We start from the raw sequence: 20,720 nt of genomic DNA on the forward strand, positions 1-20,720 counted from the left end.
GACATACCTTTGAGTCCTCCTCCTCTCGCTTTTCTTCACACACTTGATAAGACAACAAGTTAAAAAAGCCATGGACATCAGCAGAATGATAGCACAGCTCACGATGGAGGCAGTCACTGCAACCTTAAATCCAAATGTCTCATATTTTGATATGGCTGCAGCAAAGCAAACACAGAAGCACATTTCTAATGTCAACCCATGAAATTATCTTTCACATTTACATTAAACCATGCTGAAACCTACCTGCTTCACACTTCTGCTCATAATAGCTCAGTGAGGACTTTCACATACTGTGTCAAGACAGCAGAGTGTCTTGGCATCAGCTCAGAGCTAGGCAGGCCTCAAATGGGGCTATTTCAAAATCTCCTGTTTATAAGCTATTAATGAATTGTACACAAGCATTTCACCACTGCAACTAATTAAAGCAGTGCCTTTGGTGCTGCAGTAGCTAAAAAGCACAACTTTGTCAGCATATCTAGTGTAGGTGAGCTAGCAAACTCTTGTAAGCAATTGTTAAGGACTGGAGCTGCAAAAACAAAGAGGGGTAAATAGGTTTGATGGGTAAATGGGTTTAGAGTAAGGACAGCACCAGATAATTACATTCAGTTTGGCAGGCAGCAAACAATGGGTCTTCCTCTGTTTAAGGAAGGATGTTGGGTGAAGGAGGGACAGTATCTGCAGGGCTGTGTGCTCACAGTGCCCTGGCAATGGATGTGAATTACCTAGATAAGAGCAGGAGAGGGAATATGGTGTGGCACAGCTAACAGATCGCTGCCAACTCATCTGGAGCACGAAGCATGTCTTGCTTCAAAACTCATCTAGTTCTTCCAGTACTACAATAACCAGCATCAGAAATGGTTCAGCTGAGCTCTACACAAAGCTTTGCTATTTCTGCAGCTTTTGGAGGGGAGGATTTATCTCATTTTTCTTTAATGGAATCTCTCAAATGAGAGATAAGAATAGCTGAGCTGGTGAGAGAGCAATAAGTGTTTAAAAGAGCCACCAGTCTACCAGTGATTTAAAATTATACAAGGTCTGAGACGGGCTGAGATTCTCAAAGCTCAGAGGTACCATGTTTTGTTTCCTTGGGCCTACTTCTAGTCAAATTACTACACAACCTTATAATAAATAAGAAGGAACACAGCATGAAAGGTAGTTCATGTTGTTGCCACTCACAAGCTATTTGTTAATATGGTAACATTCCCACGCAGTTGCCCCCAGGCAACCACCTAAAATTGTTAAAAAAATATCACTGTGTTTCTTTTACAGCTAAAATTACTTCAGAAAAGAATGCCAGGAGATTAAGGAGTTGGCAAATATGCTTGCACGTTAGTTGGTCATATCTATACATTTTCTAAAGAGGGGTACAGCTTGTAGCTACACAGCTGCATGTATTCCAGGTACAGAACAAGGCAGTGACATGAGATCAGGCATAAAGCCAACTGAGTCTTTCCTGTGTCACAACAACTAATGATGTCAGAACACACATGGAGCTCAATTACAGTCAGTGGGGGCAACTTTGAAGGAAATGGAATTTGTCTTTTTCCTTGCAGAGATGTCAAACATTCATCCTAAAGCTGGAGGAGATGGGCAGGGCAACATGAATGGAATGCAGCCCAGAGGGGCTGGTGTGGAAAGAGCCTTACGCTTGCAAGAGGGCACTCCAGCTGTCCACCGGGTGCTGTTCCCTTCCCAAACGCAGGAGATGACCCCCGGCCCTTCCAGCTGGTGCTCAGCAGAGCACTGGAAGGTGATCACTGTCCCCAGGGCCGTGCCGTTGCCGTGCAGGATCTGCAGTGTCCCCAGCTGGGGAGGGGAGACGCGGCTGCACTGCCCTGCAAACAGAAACAGCGAGACAATGCAGAGCCAGAGCCAGAAGCAAAGGTCCACTTCAGTTTTACTGGGATCAGATTGTAAATCAGTCCCAGTTCATGGTCAAAACAAGGAACAGGCCTCGGGATGGGCCCTGCTGACTGCTCTGCCAAGCACTGACCCAAGGCCAAACCCCCTTTGGTGCCATTCAACAGTCTCACTGCTCTGACCCTGGGACAAAGTGGGTTTTACTCGTGTTGCAACACAACAATCTACTCAGACCGGCACGTATTAAAGATTAAAAACACCAAGAGTCACTCTGTGGGTGCCGTGGGCTCGTACAGATTCCGGGTGTGCTGGACTCCATGTGTGTATGGAAGCCCTGGGGCTGGTGTCCTCCACGTTGGGGGAAATCATAACATCTTCCCTGCGCCACCTGACTGAGACCTGATCAGATGTGTCCCTCTACTTGACAGCATCCTGTCACGACCCTGCAGAAACCTGTCTTTCAAGTGCAGTGCACCTTTGCCAGGCCTGGCTGAAATGGGCAGCAGGTTCAACAGCCACCCCCCAGGGAAGGACAGACACACACCCAGCACCTCTGCAGTCAATGTATCCCCATCTGCAAGTGACAAATTCTGCTTTATCGTTCATTTTTCATACAGTTCTGTTCAGTCAGCCTGTTCCTCTGTCACTCATACAGCTGCTCCTTGAGGCAAGGAGCTGGTCTCCTCTCAGCCAGCTAATGACAGACACTAACTATACGCTGGGTTTCACTGTCACAACATTCCTTGTTTCACACTAATTTTAAACACAAATTTTAATGACTGGTCATTAAGATAACATATACCACCCAGACAATAGGTAACAACAATAGATACATTCTTCAGGTTTTGTATATGTGCAGTGACAGGATCTAGAGACTGTTTAAAATAATATTTTATGGTGTTTTTTTTAACATTTACTAAATACCAGCACTGCTTCTGCACCACAGTCTGAGTTCCTTGGTTCCAAATGACTTCAACAGACTCAGAGGCAACTGGGCTGCAGTTGCAAGACCAGAGCTGCCAGCACCACGATGACACACAAAAAAATTCAAAGGGGGAAAACATGCTTCTCAGACTTACAAGTAGTAAGAAATGTAGAGCTTTAATAGCCTCTTTGAGAACATCTTGATGGAATCACACGTTGATAACAAATCTAATTTTTAAGACTAAAAACCCCCTCTTGTCATGAATTAAGCTTCAGCTTCTGTGATCAAATGGCAGCTCCAGGCTTAGCACTTATCTACAGCTGATGCTCTTAAAAAGCCCAGCCCCCTGGAAACAAAACCCAAAGAAATCTCAGCAAAAGACCAAACAAGAGCCACAATGACAATGTACTGAGGGCATACTTTTAAAAACACGCCTTTTTTAATTCCATGCAGATTATTCCTGTTTGTTTTACCACTTCAGCAGCAATTTGCCTCAACAAGAACAAGTATTTTCTCCAGGGTTGTTTCCCTTCACCTCTTGTCCTTCCCTCCAATGTGCACTTACTGGAACATGTGGGATGCATGCCTTGGCCAGCCAGCCTCCTCCCTTCAGATGAGTGTTATGGCTTTGGGCTTTTCTTTTTGCCTTTATCTCTCAGTCTTATAAAAAAACCCCAAACCATCCTAAGCTGCAAACATCTACCTTTTTGAATTTTACATTTTCAAGTCTATTTTTAGATACCAGATCACATAACTAGAGTTCATGTAGGTGACGCTTCCAGCTGCAGGAGATGCAGAAAGTAACTCAGAGCCAAATTTGGTTCCAAGTACATTTGCTGAGCCCTCATCAGATTGCTCAGCAGACTTCCCAGTTAACCTGGACTTGTTACTCAGCCTCTGCTCTCCAAAGAACAGATCATTTGTCACTGAGGCCTTTCTTTCAAGACCTACTTCACTGAATCCAGCACTGGCTACCCTGAGGAACACGTGCAGCTACAGCTGGTTCAGGTGCTCTTGACCTGTTCCTGCACCATCCCTGCTCATGACAGTGCATGTTGAGTGATTAAAACCCCCAAATGCCAGTGACCTGTCAGCAGTGCCCCCCAGGGATCAGTACTGGGCCCAGTCCTATTCAACATCCTTATTGATGACCTGGATGTGGGGATGGAGTCCACCCTCAGTAAGTTGGCAGATGACACTAAGCTGGGGGGATGTTGATCTGCTGGAGGGCAGGAAGAAGCTGCAGGAGGACCAGGACAGGCTGGGTCGATGGGCCAAGACAAATGGCATGAAATTCAACAGGAGCAAGTGCAGGGTCCTGCACTTTGGCCATAATCACCCCAGGCAGTGCTACAGGCTGGGGACAGAGCTGGAGAGCAGCCCAGCAGAGAGGGAACTGGGAGCACTGGTTGACAACGGCTTGGACATGAGCCAGCAGTGTGGCCAGGTGGCCTGGAAGACCAGTGGCATCCTGGCTTGTGCCAGGAATGGTGTGGCCAGCAGGAGCAGGGATGTGATTCCCCCTGTGCTCAGCACTGGGGGGGTCTCACCTCCAGTCCTGGGTGCAGCTCTGGGCCCCTCACTGCAGGAAGGGTCTTGAGGTGCTGGAGCAGGTCCAGGGGAGACAGCGAGGCTGGTGAAGGGACTGGAGGGAAAGTCTTACAGGGAGAGGCTGAGGGAGCTGGGGTTGTTTAGCCTGGAGAAGAGGAGACTCAGGGGGGACCTTCTCACTCTCTGCAACCACCTGAAGGGAGGTTGTGCTCAGGGGGGTCTGGGCTCTTCTCCCACTCAACCAGTGACAGGATGAGAGGGCCTGGCCTGAAGCTGCTCCAGGGGAGGTTTAGGTGGGATATCAGGAAGCACTTCCCATGGAAAGGGTGATCAGACCTTGGGATGGACTGCCCAGGGAAGTGGTGGAGGCACCATCCCTGGAGGTGTCCAAGGAAAGGCTGGATGTGGCTCTTAGTGCCACGGTCTGGAGATGTGGTGGTGTCAGGTCATAGGCTGGACTTGGTGATCTTAGAGGTCTTTTCCAGCCTTGGTGATGCTGTGATTCTGTAATTATTCCTCAGCTGTGGATTTTAAAGTATTTTACTTCATTTGAGCACTACAAAGCCCATGTCCCATGAAGCCATGGATATTTCCTCACATTGGTCAGGATTGTTAAGACATCCCAGAGGACCACACCTCACAAAGGTAATCAAGGTAGGAAGCCCAGAGGCCCATCCTAACAACAGCTAATGAGAACTGAACTTCTGAATGTCCTGCACCTGGTTTTACCCAGGTCTTAAGCTGCAAGTTCATCACCTGCATTCTATGTACCTGCCTCTGGCCAGAGTAGAAACATCATTTCCTCTTCTCCCGAGAGCTTTTCAACAGAATTTCTTCCCACCAAAGTCAAAATATTTGATGTCTCACTGCTTTCCACTTTTTACAAATGGTTTTATTGAAATGCATCGATGGATTTTTGCCAGTAAGATATTTCTGAACTTTATCCAAGCTTGGATTCAGTGTCTCTGGATAAAATTTGCCCTAATTTTCTTCAGCAAGGGTCTTCTAATAACTCATTTGTAAAATCCCTCTTGTAAGCTCCAGCTATTAACTATCTAGAATGTTTTTGCAGTTACTTGCTGCATTCACCATTCTGACAGGTTAATTTTACTCTTCCATCTCCAGAAAATCCTTGTTTAGCTAAACTTCCATCCTCCTATTTCTGTAAGCAGATGCTCCATGTAGCTTCACCCTTTTAATACTCTTCAGGCATGTTTATCTGACTAAATCTACTACTATCAAGAATTATATTATTATTTTAAATAAAATATATTTCTATTTTTGTCTTCAGCTGGGGCTGGTGTTTGAGGCTGCATTGCCCCCTGAAGCAAAACACAAATACTGCATAAGCATTTATGCTGATTTACATCTTTCTTTATATTTATTTTCTGAATATCTAGAAAAGATGATGTTCAGGTTGCAGGAACTGCTAGCACTCAGAAAAGTAAAATGGAATAAAACTCCTACTTATTGCTCATGTAGCTTTTGCAATAGCTGCATCTCAAACCCCACAGCTAGGAGGAACACTTGAGGAATGAACAGCCTATCAGACACTTCTACATAGTTTGTAATAAACATCAACATTCATGATGTGTTGTTCAGTTTTGATTAGCTCATGGCATTGTTCCTAGACTTGATCCAAGTCTCCAGTGTCCTCTTCCCATTACCGCTCACTGTTGTTCTCCACTCCCAGGCTCCTGCTCTCCTTACACTTCCAGATACTGGCTGCTACTTCCAAACTGAAGAAGAAAACTCACTTGCTGATATATCCCCATGAAGGAAAGGCTGGAAATTTGTTTATTTATTTATTTATTTATTTTGCAGTCCCACAGGAGTTGTGAGGACTCTTGTTTGTTCATTTTACTGGAAGAGGATTAACAAACCACCTTGTCCACTCCATGCACCACACCAAGATGCAGCATCAGCTCTGGTGAATTCCACTGAGGGCACAAAGAGCCAAACACCTTCAAGTTCCCAGAGCTACTTCTGCAGCTTCTTGTAAAGCAAGAGCTGATTTATACAAATGCATTTCTTAGCTTGGCTTCCCACTAAAAGGATATCCAGCATTCAAGAAGTGTTCAAAAAGAGCAGGTTCTGGGGAGACTTTAATGCAGCCCTTCACTACTTCAAGAGGCCTTGTAAGAAAAGGTCAGGACAAACTTTTTAGCAGGGCCTGTAGTGAAAAGGGGTGATGCCTTAAAACTAAAAGAGGGGAGATTTAGACTAGATATAAGGAACAAATTTTCTACACTGAGAGTGGTGAAACCCTGGCCCAGGTTGCCCAGAGAGGTGGTAGATGGTCCATCCCTGGAAACATTCCAGGTCATGTTGGAAAGGCCCCTGAGCAACCTGATCCCATTGAATATGTCCCTGCCCATGGCAGGGGGGTTGGACTAGATGTGACCTTTAAAGGTCCCTTCCCCCCTGAGTCAGTTAATGGTTATACCTGAATCTGCTGCCAACACAGGACAGGGCATTGGCATTGCAAATGAACAGATAAACAACTGTCCTCCAAGAAAAGACACTAAGATGCAGCATTCTCCATAAATTCACCCCAACCACTGGGTTCAGAAACAGCCACATACGTAGTTTCCAGGCACTGAAAAATAAAATAGTAATGCAAGAATTAAGACAAAATAAGCCAAAATACCTCTTCATGTGCAGAGCCAGGATTATCTGCATGGCAAAATAGGCTTAACAGAAAGAGTTATGGGATGGTTTCATTGTCAGCAAGCTGCAGATTTCTGTTTTGCTGATAAGAAAACAGAAATGAGAGTGCAACCCAGGCACGCTGGCCCCCTCAGCGTTTCCTGTGCTCCTCCCGTAGCAAAAGACAGAGACTAAAACCCAAATACATCACACAAATATACACCAATGTGATCTTAACCCCAGCAATAACCACCTAAGAGCACGTTATCAAGATTACCACTAGCTGTTTGTGCAGAAAGGGAGCAACCCATGACTGCCTCACTCCTCCCATACACACACACTTCAAGCCTTTGCACTGCTTCTTGTTGACTGTTCAACGCAAGGAAAACACGCCGGAATAACCAGATGCCAGAAGATGACAGAACATCAGGTTCTATAAGCCCTGCAGAAAAGAAACATGCTGATACTACTTCTGCCAAGTCTGTTTTCCTACAGGCACATGCCTTAGAAACCAGTGTCCCTGAAGTCACAGGCATAATGTTGACCCCAGAAGAGCTCTTGGAGGAGCTCACTATGTCAAAAAGCCAAAGAAAAGCAGCTAGAAGTGGAGTATGAAGTAAAGCAGATGCAGTAAAGCCTCCTGGGTGAGTGAAAGCACCTGGCCCTGGCACTGGTCCCCTCCCTACGGTGCCTTCAGGCCCTCACAAAACTGGCCTTGAAGAGACAGCAAAGTGCTACCAGGGACACTGCTGCCAGGAAATGCTCAGCCTCCCACCAGAAAACTCAGACACTGACACAGTTTTTTAAGAAACTGGTGTTAAACATGACACCAACTCAGCAGTAAGAATGGGGGAGGTCCGGGCTCTTGAAGTTGCAGAGGTTGGACCAGGGCCCCACAGCCCTTGGGAAGCTACAGAGATGTCCTACTGCTTGGTGGCACCAGGTAATGATCTGCTCCAAACCTTTCTAACACAAGCCCACGGCAGCAATGGCATGACTGGACCTTTCATACCCATTTCACTAGTTTCCCAGAGTTACTCTAAAGCCACAATACTTTGGGTCTACCTTCTGGCACAGGGGCATGGCCCTGCAAAGCTATTTCCCTGCTGGAGGTTTTGGAGGTCCAGATGTGGCACAAATCACACACCCCAAAACACAGCCCTGTGCACACCCCTGACTGTAAGCACCACCACCTTCAGTGGGCAGGGCCCAGCTCGGCCACTGCTGTCCAGGGCAGCTTCATGCTGATGGTGACCTGCAAGGACTGCAGAAGCAGCCACACAGATGGCTGTTCCCTGGGTCAGTCCCATGGAGGAACCACCTGGACAACTGCAGACAGGGAAATTTGAAGGTATCCACAGAAGACATCTGTCAGAGCATATTGTCTGAAAAAGGAAATGCAACTTGCTGACAATACATGGGTCTTGCATTTCTGGATTTCAGTGTTTCCAGATGAACCTATTCCCTGTAAAGCACCCTGGGTTTTTATTGAAAAATTAATTATAAAATTGAGAAAGATGGAAATGCAGTTTCTGATCATTCTCACAGGCCACCATTAAGCACTTGTAGAAATGCTTTTTCAAAAAAGCTCATTCTCCCAGTCAGGGATGGGGCTTCCACAGCTTCCCTGGACAACCTGTTCCAGTGTTTCACCACCCTCCTCGTGAAGAATTTCCTCCTAATATCCAAACTAAATCTCCCCTCTTCAAGTTTCAATCCATTACCCCTTGTGTCCTTGCTACATGCCTCAGTAAACAGTCCCTCCCCAGCTTTCCTGTAGCCCCTTCAGGCACTGGAAGGCCACTCTAAGGTCTCCTGGAGCCTTCTCCTCTCCAGGCTGAACAACCCCAGCTCTCTCAGCCTGTCTTCGTAGGAGAGCTGCTCCAGCCCTCAGATGATCTTCATGGCCTCCTCTGGACTTGCTCCAACCCATGTCCCTCTTGTGTTGAGGACTCCAGAGCTGTTCACAGCACTCCAGGTGGAGTCTGACCAGAGCAGATCAGAAGGGCAGAATCCCCTCCCTTAACCACCTGATGGCCACACTTCTTTTGATGCAGCCCAGGACACAGCTGGCTTTCTAGACTGCAAAGCTGGCGTGAAGCCAGCAAGAAGAGATGAAAGAGGCATCAAATCAACCTGGCCAGCAGGGCTGAGGTTGAGCAGGCAGGAGTGCTGGTCCCAGTGCCACCCAGAGCTGCTGGATGTGCCCACTCCTGAGGCCTTCAGCTGCTTACTCAGGGCTGTGATCCCTACACCCAGGTGGAAAAAACACACAGTGACCTATCGACCAGCTTCACAACTCAGGGTGCCTTTGGCAGATAAGGGATGGTAAAGCCTGGCACAGGCTGCCCAGGGCAGTGGTGGAGTCCCCACCATTCTTGGAGGGTTCTAAAAGCCGTGTAGATGTGGTGGTGGGCTTGGCAGTGCTGGGTTAATGGTTGGATTTGATGATCTTAAAGGTCTTCTCCAACCAAAATGATCCTATAATTGTATAAGGTTGTCTCATGCCTGCTAAGGCAGCAAATTCTTGGCTTCCATCTCTGAAAGAAACCCTTGCACTGTGCTGCTGCAAAAGTTGACACCCAAATCTGAAGTAGATGAATTTGGTTCCTCACTCTTTACGATAGTGAGCCCTTTTCTTTTCTCTCTCCCAGCATTTTTCATCTGGGTTTTGATCTGCTCACTGTAGTGAACAAGATGCAGCCAGATTTAGTAGTCAGCTCAAAACATTTCCCAACTCTACTCTGAAACAGTAGAGGGCTGCAAGCAATTTTAATCCATGTGAAACCCAAGCTGCATCTCACCCAAGGGCTAGATGAGGGTTTGATGCCAACATGTGCAATCCACCCCTATTTCAGACATAAATAATGTGTAGGATTGGTGTAAAATGATTCTTATTCATGTCTTTTATGTTACTCCTTTAAGAGAGGATTTGCTCCAGCCACTGTGCTGCCATCTCCATAATTGATCTTTTTTGCCAATTTACATCAAAGTCAGGTTATTCTCATCTGTAGATTCTACTCTTGGATCTAGCAAGGAGGGCAATGCTGAATATTTCTCTTCTTATGAGCACAATTCAATAAGAAATAAGAACTAAATGAAAAATCAGGTATTTGGTGAAATCCCCAGTAAAGCAAGAACAGATGGGGTTTCTGTGCTTTATTAGTCTGTTTACCAACAGAATTTAAAAAGTAGGTTATGACATTTCTGAACAGTTATTTATAGTGCAACTTTCAAGAACAGGAATGATCCGTTAAACCTAAAGCAAATTAGAAGCATTCACCTATTTATATCTTCACCATTACTTCCATATTAAAAAAAAAAACAAAAACACAAAACTAAACCATTTTTTAATCTGTCTCCACTAAGGACCACATTGGATTTATGCCTTAATTCAAACTGTTCCAAACTAAAAATTACCTGTGGAAGTGATGCCAACACTTGCTTTTCTGATGGATGGTTTAGTGAGTGGGGCTAATGTTGCTGATGGTCTCACCTCTTTTGTCATTCTAAAACAGATAAATATTTGCCCAGTGCAGAGTTTGTGGCCTATGTTTTAAAACAAAGATCCTAAAGAGAATAAAATCAAAAGGAATAACTGGAAATTAGCTTTTCGCCTGCACTTCATCTGAGACCCCAAAGTCTCCAGTGTCCTGGAGCAGCCAGACCCGATGAGCAGTGATCAGACGCAGCCAGAACCCACTGCTGGGTCCCAGCACACCATCCCCCCAGGCAGCAAGGGTCCAGCCCCTGCTCTGCTTGCCTCCCAGGCCTGTTAGCACTGCTTCTCAGATAAGAAGAACCAGTATTTACCAGGAGGAGAAGGGAAGCAAATGGTTACACAACACCACAGTGTCCTACAGATGTTCCTCCCCCGTACACCTCTGCAGCCACAGTCTCTGAGGTTCGAATCCACAGCAAGACACAAATGTTATCCCAGGATCTGGCACCTCAGTTTTAGGGAAAGCCAAAGAGAATCAGGGATATGAGAAACATACAGCAAGATGAATCCATCATCTCCCCTCTGGATTTGAAGTGTGCAGGTCAGAAAGCTGTTTCTATATAATTTTCATAGAATCATAGAATCATCAAGGTTGGAAGGGACCTTAAAGATCACCAAGCTCCAACCCCCCTGCCATGAGCAGGGAACCACTAGACCAGGTTGCACAAAACCTCATCCATCCTGGCCTTAAAAACCTCCAAATATGGGACATCAACAATCTCCCTGGGCAACCCATTCCAGTTCCTCACCACCCTCAGAGTGAAGAATTTCTTCTTATCTAACCTAAATCTCCCTTCTCTCAGTTTAAAACCATTACCCCTTGTCCTATCCCTGCCCTCTCTGATGAAAAGCCCCTCCCCAGCTTTCCTGGAGCCCCTTCAGGCACTGAAAGGTGCTCTAAGCTCTTCCTGGAGCCTTCTCCAGGCTGAACAGCCCCAGCTCTCTCAGCCTGTCTCTGTAGCAATTTTCCGCCTCTCCAGGGAATAACAAAGACTAGGAGCATCCCCACACCTTCCTCATGCTGCCAGGTCCTCAGACAGGTGTTGAGAGGCACACTCTTGCTGCTGGAAGTGTCCTTCATGAAACATCAGGATGGTGTAGTCTGTGGGTTGATATTTTCAACTTTCACCACTTTTCCCCAGTGCTCATGATCAACCTCGTTTGCTTGTTAAACCTGTGCAGTGACCCAGACATTTCTGCAGACATGGGCTCCACTAACCAGACCCTGATGACCAGAAATGTTAAAACTTTTCTTGTCAACAGTCAAGACACCTTGGACCACTGCTCAAAGCATGTTTCATCATCACAGTAACTGCAAGAAAGCAATCAGTGTGAACAAAAAAAAAGTTAAATATGCTACAGAAGGCAAATGACTTTGGGAAATTCCAGTTTCAGCATTCAACTCAACGTTTAGTACCTTGCTAACCCAGATCTGGTATCAAGAGGAGAACAGAGAAATTTAATGAGTCTGTCTTGGCGAGCCCTTCTTTGTGCTCCACAACAACCTGATGTGACAAAGAACCAACAACAGCTACAAGAGCAAAGCTACTTCAGCAACCTCCCATCACAGAGAGGATTACAGGCATTTCTGGGCTCAGGAGAAGGCTGCAGGCACTCACTTGTTGGAACCTGAACTGGAAAACCTTTTGTCCAAAAGGGGATGCTCGGACAGAACCTCTCTTGCTTTTGTTCCCTTTAAAATGCATGAAGAAGAATCATGTCAAAACCACCTTGTCTGGGCAGTTCTAATGAGAAATACCTTATAAACACTCATCCTATCACTGGGCCCAAGAAAAGGGCTCACTGTCAGAAAGCTTCAGCTCTGTGGCTTTTTCACCTCCAAAATGGTTTAGCACCTCCAAGGATCTCTGCAAAAACCTTCAGCTTTTTCTCTCTAAAGGAGACAATTTCACTTTTTTTTTAACACCCGAGTGGATCCATTTTATATTTAACCTGAAAGCCAGCTGGTAACAAATCCAACATTTTCTGGCTTCCCTTCATAATTATCAAAGATTTGTCACTAAAATTAAACATTTGTATGAATCTTTGGTAAACTACGCAAGCTACAGATTTTACTGCTTCTTGCAGATGAGGAAGGTAAAATAGAGAGAAACAAGCAGCAATGCTGTCCATTCAGCTCTGGGTCTACACATTCAATACCTAAATCATTGGTGCTTCTGGTGACCACACGTGGGCTGCACAGAGGAGCAGGAGAGCTGGGCAGAGCCAAGCTAAGGATCTCAGGACTTAAAGGGTGCAGGGTAGAAAATTATGATCTGAGCACACCTGATGGAAAAATGAGTCTGCCTACAATGACCTGGCAAGATCAGACATCTCCTGCTTCTAACATGGTTGCAACAGGGTAGAAATTCAGTGCTTTATTGAAAACTTGCCCACTGGAGAAGCCAAGGAACACCTCAAGCCTCTTTCCACAGGGAAAGCACGTGTGTTGGGAGCCACAGATGGATGAAGGCACCGGAGAATCCAACCAGGCAGAGGCTGCTGCTGCCGTCACTCAGTCACCCTCTGGGGACCCTCTTGCCACATCCCCCTGGAACAGGGCAGCATCCCTGCCTGCATTCTGGCACACTCCCTGTCCTCACCACCACCCCAGGCAGCATGTGCAGCTCCCTGCACAGCCAGTGACAGCCCTGGGTTATCTGTCTGCAGCAACCCTTGGCTCTGGTCTGCGTCCAGCTGCGTGCAGACACGCTCAGCGCAACGAGCCTGCTGGTAAGAGCAGGTGTCCCTTGGTGATGCAGCCAGCAATGAAGGTCACTGATAGCAGCAGATGGCCCCCGATGGCCTGTGGCCTCTTGCTTCTATGTGACATTTGCCAGACCGCACGTAGCCTCTGTGGATGGCAGAAATCCCTGCCCATGGGGGTACAGGAGCTGAGCACTGCACTGATGTTGCTTTGACTGAAAACTGCTCCAGCAGGAAGGGTCCAGAGCTGCTCAAGAGCCACTTCAGGCATTAGAGAACCCACCCCAACGTGAAATTTTAGGTGGACTACAAGTACTTGCTACTTGATGGTTACAAACTTTTTGGCCAAAGACCCCAAAACACAGGAATTACATTTGCACGAAGCACTTACTTGTAAAGAATATAGAAATTTCTTAACATCTTCCCTTTGAAACCACTTTCTTGTTTTAAAATGGACCTGAATACAGGTCTCTTAGTTTTCTAGGGGAATTTCCAACCATCCTGTTAAGCAAAACTCATCTTCATGCTAGCTAGAGACCTTGTCTGCATTTGTTCCCGCTGGCTGGCCTGTTTTGGCTCCTGCAAGTCTTTTTTCCTTCCCAGTTGCAAACTGAAGATGCTTCTGTACTTGGTTTGCTGTGTTAAGCTGCTGAGTGCTCATCACAGAGCTGTGACCTGGCATTCCTACTGTCAGCAAGAATTTCTGTGAATAATTCATTTTTTTAGATATCAGTCTAAGAGTTAGAAATAGCATGCAATCTATTCTGGTGATAGAAATCATTAATGGACTCAGAAACAAACAGCCAGATATAAAAACTTTCTCTGCAGTTTTATAACTTTTTTATTTTCTTCTCTATGTTTTTTGGGGGGGGGGGATTGTTTTGGTGGGGTTTTTTTTTGCTGCTGGGTTCAGCTTTCCTGTTCCTGGGCTTCACCCATGGCAGCAGAGGGGTGTGCAGGCAGCCTGGCCACCCACACAACAGCAACCTGTGTGAAAGTCCCACAACATCCTGCCAGAAACAGTCTGAGCGTGGCAATGATTAACAGTGTGAGTCAATCAGCACATCTGCTCTCAGCCTCCCCAACCATAGGGATCAGTGAAAGGTGCATGAAGATTGACAGAGATGCCAGTATGAGGACAGGGAACCAGTCCATTGTGTTTACTTTTTCTCATTAAATAAGTCAATGATTGCAGGTGAGTTATACACAGAATGACAAGTAGCTGAAGTGAGTAGACCAAAGGAGGGCAGCCCCATGTCTTTCACTTTCTGCTACTTGTCTAAGAAACTATGATCTGCATCAGATAATTCAGCTAAACCACTGGTAGCTTTCGGACAGTCAGATTATGGCACAAGGATAGTCTCTGATTTGTATTTAAAATGAGTGAAAAACTTAATCCCTGTCTATATTTCTGTATTTACTGGCAGTAACAGGCCAAACACCAGAGCTCCCTCTTGCCTGTGCCAAACTGCCACCAGCTTCAGGGGCGTCTCTTTTTTGAGCAAAGGGAAACCTGTGTGTCCAGCCCAGGTACCTCGTTTGACCCAATGAAATAGTCTTGCAGATTACTGCAGTTCTAAGCAGAAACTCTCCAGGGTATAATTCTGCTCTTTTACACAAAGGTGCAAATTTCTGCTTTCCTGAACAGGAGGAATCAAACAAACAATAAAACTCATCCTTTGCACCTGCTCCAGCTGCCCCAGCCCAAAACATCTTCCCAAATGCTTTCTCAGTGCATGGATACACTTGGGTGTTGTCCACCACCTCTTCCCTCACCTAACACGGCTTCTGGCCCCATTTTCACTTCTCCTCAAAATCATTCCCAATCCAAGACACTCTGCTTAGGAGACTTGTATATGTGAGAAGCACTATGTTTGGCTTTATTTCATCCCAGAAATAATAATAGTCTCTTCCTAGCCCAACAGAGGAAAAGACAGAAATCAGCCTGTCCCCTTCCCCTGGTGTTAAACCAGCCACTGATGCTCCCATTTTGGCTGCAGCAGCTGCACGTGCTGGCACCTCTGCTCTGGTCACAGCCTCTGCTCTGGTCACTGCCTCTGCTCTGGTCACTGCCTCTGCTCTGGTCACTGCCTCTGCTCTGCTGCCACAACCTTCTACATCAACCAGGCACCAGCTCAACCCTGTCCCCAGGACCCTCAGCAGACAGAGGAATTGATTTATTTTGGTAAGCACTTGCTCATTCTGCAACTTCTGCATTTCTCACTGTTGTCTTGAAACAAACCACAACGTGTGAGAGGCAAAGTTCCACCCAGGCTGCAAAATCATGTCTCTGTCAATCTTTTGATCCACTCAGCCGGCCAAAACTGCTTCTCAGAATAACACGCTTGCTTATCTGCGACTGCATTTGAAAGACAGAGTGTCAATAAAATGCCTAAGTGAAAACTAGCAACTGTCCTACATGTTGGTTTGTCCCCCTCAGATTACGGAAGGCAAGACTCTGGAGTGCCAGGCACATAAAAAGTCAGTGGCAATTAAGTACTGCTAATTTTTAGCACAGTTGAAGTTCTCTTTGTTGTAGAGCTACAGATGCGCATTAGAAGAGGTCCAAAGACCTCCTGGCTCTGCCATGGAGGGAGCACGTGGCAGTTTGGCCCCTTAAAATGGACCATATCTCTGGCCACAACTAACCCAGAAAGTGCAGAGTTATCTGTTGTCATTTGGTTGGGCTTGTTTCCATGTTTTGAGGCTGACTTATGATTTTTGAAATATCGATGTTTTGGGTCCAAAACATTTAGCTCACTTAATTCCGTAGCTGAAATTCAGAAGTCTAGACATAACTTATCTCTATAACCTGGGTAATTTAAAAGTAGCTCAGAGTACAAGAGAATACCACAGGGAACAATCTTGCATGGTGGAGGACTGTGCCAGAAGGCCTAGTAACTCTTTTCCTTCTCTATTTTGTATGATTCTAGACTTTTAATGATAAGCACAAAAACCATTCCCTCAAAGCAGGAGCAATGCCTGGTGCAAATACCTAATGACTAAGATTAGCATCTTGCAGTATGGGAGAAAACACAAGTCAGCTGAAATTCTGCAGCTGTTACTTCTTTTACCTTACTTAATAAAAGGTTTCACTTCGACCTCATGGGAGAAAAAGGAAGGAGAAAATGCTGAAGAAATTACAAGCCCATATATTCCAAGGTGTGTCACTTTCTTCCTGTGGAAATGGAAATTTGGGATCAATGTTTCTTCCCCAAGCCTAAAATCTGAGCTGCATCTTAGGATCACAGGAACAAGGCAAGAAACCTCCTTGCAGTCTTTCTGCAGAGCAGCAGTGCTCTTGGCTTTGGAGAACAGCATTGCTTTGGCTTTCCTGGGAGAGCAACTGCAAGTTCTCAGCCACATGATTTCGCCGTTTCTCCCCGGCAAGGAAACTTACTTCATAAAAACCAAGTTGCTCATAACAAAAGCTCAGACACCTTGAGTCATGCCAAAGATCCATCCAGCCTGGTACCTGTATCTCACTCTGGCCAATAACAGTCATCCAGAGTATAACCCAGCAAATACCTCTTCATCCTCCAGCAAACCACAGCTTGTGTCTGTCCTATGCCAGAGATATTGTGTCTTCCCTTAAGTGATGTCTGCTAGATAATTTCCACACCTTGGCCTGGAGGTAGTAGCATTCACAGCATCCTCAGCATGTTCCACCTCACCTCAGGCAGCCTCTCTTCTTCCCTGGTTTGGGAAGGCAGAGGGATGAAGGAGAACCACAACTACATTAAACAAAGCAGCAGCAAAAGACCTACTAATTTATAACATGGTATAATGAATGTTTCTGTTGGGTTCTGTATTTCTTTCCTACATTCCCTTTGTCTGTGGCTGCACTGATGTGGGTGTAGATGCATCTTTATAGAAGTATGTGCTGCCTGGTCTGAAAGAGCTACAGGATTGTATTGAGGAGTGAGGAAGGAATCAGAGCAAAACCCCAAAGTACTGTCCTGGAAAAAGAGAGGGCCGGAGCCACCAGCTTCATCAACACACAGACCAAAAGTAACAGCACTCCTTTACCTTTGTCACCCCTCTTTTTCCTGTTTCAGCCAAAGAGCCCCCAATATAATCTGAGCAGCTCCAGAGGCAGCAGCAGCTCAGCAGCGATGCAGTGGCTGGGCTGGCAGTAGCACCCGCTTCACAGCAGCTGCCCTCAGGTCACCACTGATGTGAGCATTTCAGAATTTCAGAGGCTCTTCCAGATAATATAATGAGCCTGGCAAGAGGTGGTCGATGAGTATCTGTCCACAGTAAACTACTGCAGGAAGGCAATAATGCTGTAATGCTGCTGTGACAGCAAAACAACCACAGCATGATGTGGAACACACAGAAGCAGCTGTATCATTTGAAAATGTAAGAAGCTGGACTGAAGAAGCCTTCTTCTCAGCTTCAAGACATGTTCTGTGCTCTTTCCCCCTCCCAAGGTGCAAGCCAGGCTCCCCCTTTTGCAAGTGCTCTGCTGAACCTCCTCAAGCACAGGTTAGTGTCATTGTCCCTGCTCAAGGTGAGGCTGTCAGAGGGAGAAGCCAGTCCTCAGAAAGCAGGCGAGACCAGGAAAAGCAGAGGGTGCTGGAGATTCACAGCTGTGCTTCAGGAAGCTGTAAGACCTCCTGAGTGCTACAGGCATCAGGCTGTGCCTTCATTTAACTTCTCTCTCTCTCAGGCTTTAATTCAAATGGAAAACTTGCCACATTTTTTTCTTCATCCTCTGCAAAAGGCATGTGTGAGGGACTTTGTCCACGTAAATCTTTATCACCACCCTGTTCCTCACAGCCTGAAATTTTACAAGGGGGGCATCAAAGCAGGCTGAAAATGATCACCAATAATAACAACACAAGATACTGTAAAACAGTTGTCATCAGCTTTCTCTAGAGGTCACTTCTCCAACAAAAACTGCTGCATAAATAACACGGTCACATTTACATTAAGCATCCTGAACAATTATAGAAGAAGGAGTCATAACTGTAGCTACCTAATCCACTCCAATTTAACAGCAGCACATTCACCTAACTCAATACATTCATAGTAACAAATGGATATTCAACAAAGGTGAAATCTGCACAGATGGTGAAGGCCGAGACAAACTTCCACAAAGTAACAGGGCAACGAAAGGAGAGGGATGAGGCAGCCTGACACCCAGCAAAATTCGGGCAAATCCCTGCGTGCCTCCAGCACCTCTGCTGGTGCTGCAAGAGATGCAGCAGCTACGAGCAGGCACAGCCATGCCCTGGTCCTGCATATTCCCTTTTTGCTCCAATTTAGAACCTTACTGAGAACTCCTGCTCCACAGTTTAGGTGCAGTTTGTCTGGAAAAAGTAGTGTTTATTGTTCTGCTTGGAGACATGGCTGAGAGAAGCCAGATTTGCAGATATCTGAGGGATTAATTGAAGGTGGATTTCTAATCTGAATGCCAATTATTTTTTCTTGTGGATCCAACATTTGTGTGTTTTGACACAGATCTACACAGGGCAGGATTAGCCCAGGCAGGAACAGAAAGGATGTGTGGAACAGGGGACATGCCACTTCCAAATCTCATTGTGGGTGAACCGAGGCCCAGAAGAATCATCACAACAAAAAAACATTCAACATCAACAAATAAAAGCAGCCAAATACGCATGATATTAGAGAAGAAAAAAGTCAATGATTGGTAATATTAGCATCAGGGTCATAGGGTCTACATTTGTGTGTGAGTTGTTAATTCTCCAAGTACCTTTTCCAGAATTTCTTTCACATTTTTGAAATTAACAGCTCCATTAAATTCCAGTTAAATGCACAATTAAGCACATCCAATGCATGCAGTTCAAGGCATTGAGCCCCTCTTAGCCCAAGCCCGTTCGCTTGTTTCTATCAGCATAACAAAAGCAGGTCAGTGACACGGCCTGGCAGAACCAGGAGCGAATTCACCCCCCGGGACAGGTGGGGCAGGAGGAGCTCCCCGAATTCAGGAGCGGGGTCCCTGCCCCTCACCCCGTGCACATCCCGCCCCTCCAGGTCCGGGCCCTCTGTCCCATGATGATTAGGTTACCGGGACAAATTCGACCCAAGGAGGTTTGGAAGGAACGTTTTATGATCCACGCGACCAAACTGAGTAACAAAACTGTGAGGGAAGAGAGTAAATGGAAGCCAAGAAGCTTTGACTGGTTTCTTGTTTCACTCTCCAGTGTTTTATCCTGTTCCACTCAACACCGATATCTTAATTTTCTGCCCAATTTACATGTCTCTAGAGATCATTTCTCTTTGAGGACCAGCAGCTTCCAACAGGCTGCGAGCAGACCGGTGCCGTGTCCCTCGGGATCCCAGCAGCCGGGCCCGCTGCCACCGCAGCCCCCCGCGCCCACTCACGCCAGCCGGCTCCACGCTCCCATTAATTAAACCCAGAGCTTCCCATTAAGGAGCAATTAAACCACAGCGGAGGCCCAGGCGAGCTGCAGCCTGCCAGGCCCGTCCCCCCAAGTGGTTCCCCGGGCTCCAGCAGCCCCTGCGGGGTGACCCGGGGGAGGGGAAGGGCTGCTGCAGGAGCCCTGCTCGGACACTCATCCCGGGGGTGCCCGGGATGGCCCCGCAGCCCGGGGCGGGCAGGGCAGGAGCCGTGGGTCCCCGCTGGGCTCCCAGGACGCAGCCCTGGCAAGTCCCCTCCGGCGGGGCGGGACCCCGGCCCCGGGGCGTTGGGACCCCGGGAATTTCAGGGGGAGGTCGAGGCGGCCCCGCTGGCCCCTCGCAGCCGCGGGGAAAGGCGCGGGAGCGGGCACGGAGATAAAGCGGGGGGGGTAACGCAACCATTGCCGGGTGTCCCGGGTCCCTTCCTGGGGGACACACATCTCTGTCCAGGGGCTCCCGCATCCTGCCCCCCGTGCCCCGCATTACCTAGGCGGGAAGGTCCCGCATCCTGCCCAGGGTCCGGCGCTGCCCCCGCTGGCACCTCCCGCTGCGGCGCGGGAGAGAACTTGTGCGCGGATCGATGCGGGACCCTGCGGAGCCGGGACCGGGGCCGCGCTCCTACCTGTGTATCCGCGGGGGTCCCCGCTGTCCCGCCCGGGCGCGGCAGAGCGCGGCACGTCCAGCCCCGGCGCCGTGGCCGCCGGCATCGCCCCGCCAGCCCCGCACGGCCCCGCACCGCCCCGCACGGCCCGGCAGGTGCAGCTGCTCCGCCTCCGCCCGCCCTGCGCGGGGGCCGGGCCGGGGGGCCGGGCTGGGCCGGGGGGCTGGGCTGGGCCGCCGCCCCGGGGGAGCAGCCGCAGCGGCCCCTCAGCCGGCCCCGCCGAGCAGGGGAGCCCGGAGGGAGGAGGCGGGCGGAGGGACGCGGAGGGACGCGGAGGGACGCGGAGGGACGCGGGCGGCGGCGGCTGCTCCGGGGCTGGCGGGAGCCGAGCGCCCCGGAGCGGCTTTCCCGGCCGCTGCTGGGGGGGCTGCCCCCCCCGGCACCGCGGTCCTTTCCCGCCCCGCACGGTCCCCGGAGCAGCTTGGAGGGGAGGGGCACGGCCCCGCGATGCCGGGCAGGGGGCTGCCCGCCCCCCCCGT

General features: G+C 47.9%; 1 protein-coding gene across 1 annotated transcript in view; it reads right to left on the minus strand.

Annotated features, from left to right (window-relative positions):
• The window catches only part of SUSD3 (sushi domain containing 3), a 33,744-nt gene extending 13,328 nt beyond the window's left edge, over positions 1-20,416 (minus strand). The window contains exons 1-3 of the mRNA XM_051627744.1: positions 20,203-20,416; positions 1,647-1,835; positions 8-155 (exon numbers count right to left, since the gene is read on the minus strand). Coding sequence (XP_051483704.1) covers positions 8-155; positions 1,647-1,835; positions 20,203-20,287 — 422 coding nt within the window. The 5' untranslated portion in view covers positions 20,288-20,416. The remainder of the gene's footprint in view (positions 1-7; positions 156-1,646; positions 1,836-20,202) is intronic.
• Between the last annotated feature and the right edge of the window lie 304 nt (positions 20,417-20,720).

The sequence above is a fragment of the Apus apus genome, chromosome 9, assembly GCF_020740795.1.
Source record: "Apus apus isolate bApuApu2 chromosome 9, bApuApu2.pri.cur, whole genome shotgun sequence".
NCBI classification, from domain to species: Eukaryota; Metazoa; Chordata; class Aves; order Apodiformes; family Apodidae; genus Apus; species Apus apus.